We start from the raw sequence: 11,478 nt of genomic DNA on the forward strand, positions 1-11,478 counted from the left end.
CAGCGAATGTGGATGTAAAGAATGTAGGTTTTAAACATGAAAAAAAACACGTTGTAGGTGTTTTATGATGAAACAAATGAACCTTTCTTTATGATGTGTTATAGAGAAACTTAAAAAAACAACTATTGAAATCTGATGCTTCGTTAACATTCTCTTTAACTTCTCCTTTAGGAAAGCATGTCTGCCCACCAGAAAAGGTTTTGACAGTTTCTTTGGTTCCTTAACAGGAAGTGTGGATTACTACAGGTAAATGATGAGTGTTATTGTTAAGATTATCAGCGCATAAACTGCATCGACAGTGTGCACCAGTATTTTTCACTGTGTACTTCAGTAACTCACTTTTCTTTATCTGTGTTAGTTATGGGTCCTGCGATGGCCCGGGGTTGTGCGGCTACGATCTTCATGACGACGAGGGCGTGGCGTGGGGTCAGGAGGGGAAATACTCCACCACGCTCTTCACGCAGCGAGCTCGCAAGATCATCGAGAGCCACGACCCCACCGACAGGCCGCTCTTCCTGCTGCTTTCCCTGCAGGTATCTGATGAGGTCTGAAGTCAGAAAAATGGGGAAAAAAAATGCATCTGTGTTTACACTGAAGAAAATACAGGTCGAATACAGTAAAGCCCGAAGTGGCCTTGATGCTGTGTTAGTTTATGTCTGGACGTGAGGAGTCTGGGAGAAACTTGGAGGCCACACTATTTGTTTGTTTAGCTGTGTTTGAGCACAGGGAACTTATTTAGACACTGTTTGACTCATATGGATGCTAACAGTTTAATTAAAAGCACACAGAAAATGAAATTCAAACTCAAAAAAATGTTTGTTTACAGTTGATTTTTGTGGGCAGCCATGTTCATCTGATGCCAGACTGCAAGCTGAAGAAAGTGTAGCCACCATTCAGACGAGGGATAAAGGACTACGAACAGGAGAACTGGCCTTTTTCAATCCCTTTGAAGCGCTGACAACCTGGATCTCCTTAAAGCTGCACAAATTAAAGGAACATAAATAAACTGTCTAAATGTTTTCTTCCAGGCAGTCCACACTCCTCTACAGCCTCCCAAGTCCTACATATACCCCTACCGGGACATGGCTAACGTCGCCAGGAGAAAGTTTGCCGCCATGGTTTCCACAGTGGACGAGGCGGTCAGAAATGTCACCTACGCCCTCAGAAAATACGGATATTACCGAAACAGCGTAATCATCTACTCCACCGATAATGGGGCTCAGCCGTTCACAGGCGGGAGCAACTGGCCGCTACGAGGCCGTAAGGTAGAAAGAACCTCATGCATTTTCCTGTTTTGCACACCACTTTCCTCTAAGTGTTGGTGTAGTTTTGTCTTACTCTGGCAGACTGTTTTCAGTGTTTGTTGTTTTTGTGTTCGCAGAGGGAATTTGTCCTTTAGGAGGGTGTTTATGCAAATCAGCGATGTGTTATTCGCAGGTCAAAATGTAGGTGAACATGCTAACATGCACAAAGTAAGGATGTTAACACTCTGTACTGAACATTAGCACATTGCAACTGCTCCTTGCTAACATTTGTATTTATCTCAAAGCAGGAAAGCTGACAGGCCACGACGAGCTTAATACGAAATTTACTGAGTACAGAGAGTAAAGCGTTCTGATTTAGGGAACATATGGTCACCACTTCAGCAAAACTTTACATTTTTTACAAAGATCTAAGCACGAGTGATGTGTTACAGCTTCACGGTGTCAGTATCACTGCAGTAGTTTTTGGTTCTGTCTACTTGTGCACAATTCAGGACCTATATTTTAAACATTTAATGAGTTTCAAAATATGTGTGTGTTTCAAGCAACACTCTAAAACCCTGGACTGTCGGCTGGGATAGGCTCCAGCCCCCCGCGAGCCTAGTGAGGATTAAGCGGTGTATAGATGATGGATGGATGGATGGATGGATGGATGGATGGATGGATAGAGATTCCTCTGGATGTGGAAAATAACAAAATTGCACAGATTTTTTTCATGAGCAGAAATATTGTTATTGCACAGATGTGTAGAGAAAATTGATATTGTGCATAATTCTTTAAATGCAAGAAATATTCATCATGCAAATGTTTTAATGTGTTGTGTTTAAAGTGAAAGATATTGTGGTGTAGTTGTGTCCTTATCAGAGAATGAAGTCACATCCGTTCTGTGTGCGTTGTAATTCGAGCTTCTTTGTTCTATTTTTTGACAGCTGGTCTGGGTGCAGGTGCATGTTAGTGCATGTTGGTGCATGTTAGTGCATATTAGTGCATGTTAGTGCATGTGAGCTCCTCCCTTTGAAACTGTTGCCCCTCCTCACGCTTATAAACACACTGAGATGCCACACTGGAAAAACAAAAACCTAGCGCTGCAAGCCAGTGTCCAAAAGAACAACAAATTTTACAACTATTGTTTTTTTGGGGGGTTTTTTTGTTATTCTTTAAATGTTTGTGTAGTTGTTTAATTTTTTTTTTATCTCAGTGTGAGGGTGTCTGCTGCTTTTTCTTCCCTCATGTCTGTTCCACACCAGTCTTTTTGTATCTGTTTCCACATGTGGTCAGATCCGGTCACCTCCACCGGTCTGCTCCAGTCTTTGTGTGTCTGTTTCCCCAAAATGACCAACACTGGAAACTTGGAAACAAACACCAACAGAGCGGAACAGATATGAGAAAGGCGAAGGAGAAACAGCTGTTACTATTGCTCATTTTACACCTTTAACTGGTTTTGTCCGGATTATGTTTTGTTGGCTGAAAGTGAAAGGAGCAACAACATGACTGTTGATTTTCAGATGCTGGTTTTAAAGCAACAACCAGTAGTTTTGATAGTTGCACACAAAGCCTGTGTTAAAAACCTTTGCTAAATATTAACTTAAAGCCTGTAACTGTTTTTCTCAAGTGTCTGTATGTCTGCATAATTTTAGAGATGAGACATGACAAAAAAAAATCTCTGTTTATGGGTCGGAAAAGGCTGTAATTAAACTTACTGGCTGTATTTTCAGGGCACATATTGGGAGGGTGGAGTCCGCGGAGTAGCGTTCGTCCACAGCCCTCTGCTGAGACGCAGGAGACGAGTTTCTAAAGATCTTCTCCACATCACTGACTGGTTCCCCACACTGGTCGGCCTGGCCGGAGGGAACATCAGCCAGGTCAGCAGGGCTCTGTGTTAGAACAACAGATTTCATTTTGTTATTCTATCCCCTTTCAGCAGCCGTTTGGTTTCTTGTACTGTTTCATTCCCGTGACTGATGTTGCTCTCTCAGTCACATCTTTGTCGTCTCAGAGTGAGTATGGAATGATAAAAGGTAAACGCCGTAGAAAAAATGCATTGAAAGCATTACTGGTTTAGACATCGGGATGCTTTTCTCCCTGCAGCCACCCACGATACTGATACAAGCTCTCACGTTACTGTGAGGCATTTCAGATTTCCCCATATTCAGGTTCTGTATGTTTTTTTTAGGTGTCTTGCAAAACATTTTACCCTGCTAGAATTCGTTCTGCGGTAACTGGAATCGCTCGGCGTCTCCCACCGATTTAAATTAAGTTTATTTGTCGTCACGGTTAGAGTTAAATATGGAGCTCTCCCTACATGTGTCCCTGTTTTGGCCTCAGACTTTACAAATGTTCCAGTGCTACCGTAAAACTGTCCTCATTTTACTATCTTGTAGATGAATGTGCTCTTGACCTATTACGATAAGTGCACTATTTCTAAACACTGGCCACATAAATGCTTTGTGTTTTGGCTCTGACATAAATTACTTTAATTTGCGAGTCAGTGCAGTCTGTGTACAGCTCCCAAAAAGCTTTGTTGGCTTGATATGCTAGTAAATTTCCACAGTCAAAGCAGATAAGCAAGGCTATCTTGGTTACAATTGCCACAGTGTCTGACTAATTCAGAAAGCTGACAGCCTCCATTGCCTCAGGAAATTCGTCATTATTTATTTGTGTGCGGTAAATGTATGAGTATTTCTTCTGGAAACATTAACGCAAGAAAATCTCATTACTCTACTTGTGACTTTTGCCGTGTGTTCTTTGTGATTCATGTGTTTGTGCCCCCCTCAGAGTCCCGGTCTGGATGGTTTTGACGTCTGGCCCACCATCAGCGAGGGGAAAGAGTCACCTCGACGCGAGATCCTTCACAACATTGACCCTCTGCACAAACCTCCTACTCAAACCATGAGCTGGGATGCCAGCAAAGAGAAACCTTTGGGTAACTAGAAGAACTAAAACAACACAATAAAGGGCTGTTGCACGAATAAATTTCATGATTGCAGGTCCAAGTTGTTAGACAGGTCCCACAGTGTCCGTTCAAGGTAAATTCGGTACAGCGTAGTTAGAAATTAAAATGTTATACTGCTTGTTTTGAGCATTTTAGGTCACGAAGAAAACACAAATCCCACTGCATCTCATGGTTTTCATCAGCACATGGAGTTCAGCTATCATGGAAAACTAAATATACAATACTGAGCTAATGCAGTCACGATTTACTCCGACTTTACTGCTTATTTGCGATAGCATTAAACCAAAATGATTAACACAGTAAATATTGTACCTACTAAACATCAGCATGTTAGCCAGTTGAGCTCAAAGCCCTGCTGTGTTTATGTAGAGCTATGTGGAGTGTGTAAATACATGTTCACACTGCAGATAGAGTTTGGATTGAGGGACAGATTTTTTTTTACCTCAGATCTGCATAGAGGAAAGAGAGAGAAAAAAGAAGGAATGAGGTCGGGAAAAGAAGTAAACACAAGTTTGTAAAACAAAAAAATATATATAAATACGAGGTGAAGGGGAGAGAGATGTAAAAGAAGGGAAACCCTGAAGCTCTTGACCACGTTTTGGGAAATTTCCACCTAAAAGAATCATCTAATGTCAGTCGGTAAAAGGCCAAACTGAACAAACTAGGCAAACATAATCTTGTTGTCTCCGTTACCGGGCCAGAATGAGATTTGAAAAACTCCAGCAAAAAAATCAAAATGCTTAGTTCTGCCCAAACAAAACTGAAATGAATTAAACCTTCATGACAAGGAGTCAGTAGGACGTGTTCCTGAACTGGGCCTAAAAATTCTCAACTGCATACATTTGATGCAGCAAAGAAGAAGTGCAACAAAGCTGCATCTACTTTAATCACAGGTGGCCTCTCAGTTGAGTGTGCCGCACTCTGCAACCTTCTGAAAACGGCAGCGGGTTGTGTTTTAAAAACACACAGGTCCTCAAGTGGAAAGGAAACATATGAAGGACTGAGTTTTTGAGGGTCTAATAACCCCTCACAGATAACTGAGCAATATGGAAGTTTGCTTACATTGTTTTCCTGTTTAACTTCTGTTTTCTTTGATTTGCCAGTGAGAACACCAAAAGGCACAGCACTGAAGAAGCCGAAGAAGAAGAAGGTTTTGAAGCAACAGCCCAAACAAAAGTCAGCATTTAAGTTAAAGACCACCAAGAAACCTCGGACATTTGCCCAGCATGCTGCCAAATCTAAATCCAAGCCCCTTCCCAAATCGAAGCTTAAGCCCCTTCCCAAATCAAAACCCACATCTAAATCCAAGACCAAAGCTCACTCTCACCGCCAGACCCTTTCCCATTACATGCCAAATCCGAAGATTAGCTCCAGTGGTGCTCCGTCAGTGTCAGGAACATCCCGCCCCAAATCTCCGCCTCGAGGCCAATCACATTTGAAGACAAAATCCAGGCGGACCACAACTCAGAACCAGAATTTGTCACAGTTTGGACCAGCTCTGCCAAGATCCAAGACTCAGCTCAAACTACATTTCAAGGCAAAATCCAGGCGGACACCATTCCAGTACCAGAACATTTCCCAGCCAGGAACACAGCTGCCCAAATCCCATCCAACTGCCTCTGTTGGTCTCCAGCCGGTGTGGGACACGTCTGTCCAGGCTGCCATCAGAGTCGGAGACTGGAAGCTGCTAACAGGAGATCCAGGTCACGGAGACTGGGTCCCTCCACAGGTACTGCAATTTACAGTAAAAGAAATTAATTTTAATTTTCAGTTTCAAATTTATCATAATGTAGCCCTGCGATGGACTGGCGACCTGTCCAGGGTGTCCCCTGCCTTCGCCCTAAGTCGGCTGGGATAGACTCCAGCCACCCCGCGACCCTAATGAGGATTAAGCGGTGAAGAGAAAATGGAAATTTATCATAATGTCCATAAATAATTGCAAACCTTAACCCCCCAGGTGCTTCCAACCCTCCCTGGTCGCTGGTGGAACCTTGAACGCACCACGTTGCCTTTCTACAAATCCTCCGCCCACAAAAACGTCTGGCTCTTCAACATCACAGGCGACCCGTACGAGCGCCATGACCTTGCAGACCAGAGGCCAGATGTGGTCCAACTGCTGTTGGCGCGACTTGCCTACTACAACCAAACAGCAGTGCCAGTTTACTTTCCACCCGACGACCCCCGAGCCAACCCCAGCCGGCACGGAGGAGCCTGGGTGCCCTGGGCGGACGAAGGGGAGGACGAGGAGGGTAAATATCAAGGAGTGTACAAGAAAGGTAAGAACGTCAAGAAGAAGAGGAAGAAAAAGAAGTGCCGGCTGTGCAAACTGAAGTCGTTCTTTCTGAAACTGAACACCGGGATGATGTCAAATCGCATTTGAGGTGCCAACTCAGCCAGGTGAACGTTTTCAGTTATGAAAGACTTCAAACTTTGAAAAAGGTTTTTACATTGTTGGATCTTTGTGCTCTTTAAGTTCAGCTGAAGTTAATCTGTTACACAAACTTTCAGAGATATATGACTTTTATTTGTGTCATTTTCACGTCAAAACTGTTGACTTTGTTTTTGTTTTTAAGAAGTGTAAATCTCAAAATTAAGAGTACAGATAAATATAAGGACGTCTTGGTTTTAGAGGCAGCATATCTACTGTCCAAGATGTGATCTGAGGTGACGCTGACGGTCCAGCTGGAATGTCAAGATCGCTTCACTGAAATTTAAAGGGTCAGTCCACTCAAATTCTAATCACGTATTTGCTCAAATAGTTGGATGGAGGTATGAGTTAATGTAAAAAGAGGTTGGAAGTTTCTTAGATGTCTGGCATCTTGGATGTGAACAGATCTCTGTTGAGTTTAGATACAAGGTGTGATCAAAAAGTTTAGAGAGTTTGCCAATAAAAATCTGAAAGACTACCAGATTTGGAAACACTCTCTGGAAGTCCCGTTCTGTGAGTCAAGCAGCAGGTACGATGGCCGCTGCATCTCCTAAAATGTGTAGAAATGGCAGCTTGGATTTCATTGTGGGGAGGAGGAGGAAGTCATAAGGAGCCAAATCTGGCAAGTAGGACAGGTGCTGGGTGACCATTGTGATGTTGTGGCCAAAAACTTTGCATTGAAGCGCCCACATACTAGTGGACCACAGCTCAGTTGGTTTGCTCCAGATATTTCCCGTCAGATGCCTCAGGACATGACTGCATAACTGACAAACATTCTGTGCACTATCACGTGAATGTTGGCGAAAAAAGAAAGCATGCTCCTGACTTTTGGAAACTTTAGCCCTTCCACTGTGAAACTATCTCTTCTACAGTGGTAGCCGCAGACCCACCTCTCGTCACCAGTCACGATCCCAGACATCAAGGTTGAATCATCCTGACAGAATGTTTTCTACTCTGCACCAGTTTGTAGTTGATGCAGAAATCGCAAAAGGCTCCCACTTGTGATCACAAAACCATGGGTAACACAGGTTTCATTGATGATGCAACGTCATGCAGTCTCCTGGCACTCGACAGTGATACAGGATGATACAGGAACAGTCCCAGAACTTTTTGATCTTGCCATGTAATCGACATTTAGTGATCATACTTGGCTATAAAACAGTAGAAAACCTCAGCGAATGAAACTGAAACAGTTAAGTTTAAAAATCTGTATAGCGATTTGGATGAACTGACCCTTTAGAGTTAGAAACACACCAGTGGCATGCTGCTCAGAAACTGTTCTCTGAGTTTAAACCTGCTTGTGTCGGCTGTTTTGTTTTCTGTTACTTCATTTTTAATTTTTTGTCACAAACTGACAGAGTTCCTGGTACAAGAACTGACACTGTGCTGCAGTAAAATGTATTTTGACACTGTAAATATAGTTGATTAATTATGTTGAACTTTGAGCAACCAGGAAGCCAGAAATGTTTGAGGAAAGTGATTTAGAAAAGTTTTATGTTGTTTACACCTTTACTTCAGTCGCCCAAATCAGGGTTTTTAAGCAGATGTTTACTTATGGCATTGAAAATGCATGTCAATGACAATTCTATATATCTCTCACCTTGTTGTTTTTCTTTGTACCAGTGTGCCATAAACAAGGAAACATTGGAAAGGAGTTTTAATATATGTATTTTTTATATTTTCACAGGGATTCCAGATGTGTTTCTGATGTTTGTGGCGTGTTGGTTTTCTCTGTGCGTATTGCTGTGGCTGAAACACGCCTCTTGATACTGTGGTTGTTTGAATGTACTGCCAATGGCAAGCGTCTTATAATAACTCTGAATTTAAAGTATTACACGATGTTTTGAATTCACTACTGTGAGCAGCACAAACTGTCATTCGAACGTGTTATTTCACAGCTTACACACAATATCAGTATATTTTTTACAACACCGAGCGACAACATGAAACCAAACTGGCTGAGAGTTTTATTTGTTTTAAGGAATAATCACAAAAATATCTCAGTGTCAGAAAACACTGAATTAAGGTAAGAAGGTGACGTTTTAGCAGGAAACTTAAAACACTCACTGCTCTGGTTTTACTGTCCCCTTAACACCTGTGTACCAGTCTGTCCAGTCCAATAAACACACAGCCCAGTTCAAGCTGCAGTAAATGTCACTCCCACCTGCTCAGAACGCTACCAGTTTCTTATTAATGTAAAAGATCAGGAGGATTTTCTGTTGTCAATAAAAGCCAGAGTATTCAGAAGACAGGAGGAGGAAGTAAGAAGTGTTTACCAGCATCAGCAGCCTCTTTGAAGTCAGATGTTGGTTTTCTCCCCTCGAGCAGGACACCTAGCCTCTAAATATTTCAGTGTATTTGCTCAATAACTAACAAACCACGACTGTGGCTGTTCTGCAACAGTGCACGGCAGTGTGAGCGCCGAGCCGAGCGCTCCTGAGAAATGGTTTAAATGGACGCTTGATTTCTCCACCCTGAGTAAATAAAGGTCAAGTAAAATGAACAGTGACTCTGTCCTTTTATGTTGACTGGCGACAACGTGCCAAAAGAAACACTAAGGGTGTGTATGGTTTTTCTTTTTAAATTATATAATTTTTTTAAAAAATCTACTGGGGCAAATAAATCTCAAGCTGTCATGAGAAAAATTTAAGTCTTTCATTTTCTGTGAAATCCCACTTTGAATGTCTCAGCATTTTGGTATTCAAAGCTTTTATGTTTATGTAGTTAGAATTTATGGCTGATTAAATATGTACGCACATACGGCTGTGCAAAGTCTGTTGTTTCTGTTTGTTGGAATTTTACCAGTTCCACTCAAGACTTAAATGTTTTTCCCTTCAAATCTGAAAGAAGTCAAATCCAAATTGTGCAATTTTGTGAGTAAGTTACAAAAAATGCAGATTTCCTTTGAACGCATTTCTCACTGGGGAGTCAAGTCCCAAAATGTGTTTAACCACAAGGTGGCGCCAGATACCAATAATCCTGCAGAGAGGAAGTCTGGAGTCACTACCACAGACTGGCAACACACACACACGCACACACACACACGCACACACACACATACATGCACACACACACATACACACACACATACATGCACACACACACATACAGGCTCAAACAGGATTTTCTACGCTTGCTGTCGCTCTCCTTCTTCACACTGTTTCTGCAGAGAAGTAATTGAATTTGGTGTTTCTTTTATCCTTGAACACAGCTGGAGTTATGTAATCCCTCAGGATTCAAATCCTATAAATCACAAAGCAGTTTGGAATCTGAAGCTGCTGGTTTGATGCCCATCGTCAATTCTGGTACCGCATGCCAGCACTTAAACTCACCGGCCACTTTAGTCGGCACATCTGTTAAGTCCACTGCAATCTAATACAGCTGCTGTGCAATAACTTGTCCTGTATGAAGCTCTACAGATGTAGTTTTTGTTGACCTTGTCAAAAAGGTGATGATTCTGTTTTATCACTGAGGTCACGGTTGGTGGCGGTGCTGTACTGGATTGCATTACACTTAAAATATTGTTCATATTTTTGCTTTCTCATGTTAAGGTGGTGAAGATTTCACAGTTGTGTCTAACAAACTGGGAGGTGAATCCACAGAGCTGCAGTCTGACTTCAAGAACAGAAATGAGCCAAATGCTGTGTTACCTCCTTATCTGTAGCCCTAACCACCAGGAGAAAATACTTCTTCCAACCAAAAACCCTCCACTGTGAGTTCAGTCAGGACACTTGTGGTAAGTTTAAATTTAAAAGCTGAAACATGAAGCGACTACAGAGGAAGAGTCGACTGCTGTAGGCGTTGTGAGGACACAGGTGTTCACCAAAACGGAAGTCTGTAATATACAAATGCAGCAATTTAAAAGCTATGAATACGTACATTAATAATAGATAGTTTAGTTTTTATTAAAACTGAGAGAACCAGGTGTGTACTGAAGACCTTTTAAAGACATTTAAAACTCAGAATTAACCCTGGTTCTGTGATGTTTCCATGAAAAGGATGGAACCAAATTTTTAAAAATGAGGTGAAAGGCGTCCACAGAGAGGGTTTAAAGGCTCATTTCCTGACATATTTTGTCACATATCCTTAATTATAGCTTGTTAGACAGACCGTTTTGATGCCTTATCTGACCTGAAATCATTCCAGATCTGGTCGAGCTGAGTTGGAGAGATTTTAGCTTTCAGTTTTAATAATCTGTAGCTAACGTTAGCCTCACGAGCTACAGTGTTTAGTATTGCTTGATAACCATAAAAAGTAGCATGATAATCATAACCATCCATATTTTAAATATCCAACACGTTGGATGTTACTGGGATGGACCAGGTGGGCCTGTGAGCAGTCTGAGAGGTTCAATAAGTTAAATAAAAGGTGTAAACCGCTGACATTAGTGAATATTCTGGGCCGAATATCAGTTCTGATCAAGCAGCCAGATTTCTCCTCTGATAGTCTAAAGAGGTAAAACGGGGTAAATCAACCCCAAACTCCTGCAGTCTGAGCCTGGCTCAGTTAAAACATGGCATCTTCAGTCATTTCAGTTACATTATTTAGATAGCATTTCATGGAGATGGAGGTTTCAGTTGTGTCAGATGTCAGTTATTTTGTAATGCATTATATTAGAAACTGGTGTTTAGTAACCTGAAGTTAGAGAGAATGTGGAGACTGTGATGGCCTTGGTGAACTAAGGTAAAATGATGGTTATTTACTTCATTCATTCAGCTGCTTAAGGCCGTAATCTTGATTTGTGATATTGTTTCATGTATAGTAAAAAAAAGAAAAAAAAAACAACACCTGTCAATCATCCATGAATCTTTACATCAGATGTTCTATAAGCCAAC

At 41.7% G+C, this 11,478-nt stretch overlaps 1 protein-coding gene across 1 annotated transcript in view; it reads left to right on the plus strand.

Moving 5' to 3' along the window:
- LOC103372548 (arylsulfatase I-like) overlaps positions 1-9,146 on the plus strand; it is a 17,419-nt gene extending 8,273 nt beyond the window's left edge. Inside the window, exons 5-11 of the mRNA XM_008302212.1 lie at positions 172-246; positions 359-533; positions 1,029-1,265; positions 2,978-3,124; positions 4,038-4,185; positions 5,319-5,944; positions 6,173-9,146. Of these exons, the coding sequence (XP_008300434.1) occupies positions 172-246; positions 359-533; positions 1,029-1,265; positions 2,978-3,124; positions 4,038-4,185; positions 5,319-5,944; positions 6,173-6,595 (1,831 nt within the window). The 3' untranslated portion in view covers positions 6,596-9,146. The remainder of the gene's footprint in view (positions 1-171; positions 247-358; positions 534-1,028; positions 1,266-2,977; positions 3,125-4,037; positions 4,186-5,318; positions 5,945-6,172) is intronic.
- Positions 9,147-11,478: the final 2,332 nt, after the last annotated feature.

This window comes from Stegastes partitus, unplaced genomic scaffold, assembly GCF_000690725.1.
Source record: "Stegastes partitus isolate 25-593 unplaced genomic scaffold, Stegastes_partitus-1.0.2 Scaffold1777, whole genome shotgun sequence".
NCBI lineage: Eukaryota > Metazoa > Chordata > Actinopteri > Pomacentridae > Stegastes > Stegastes partitus.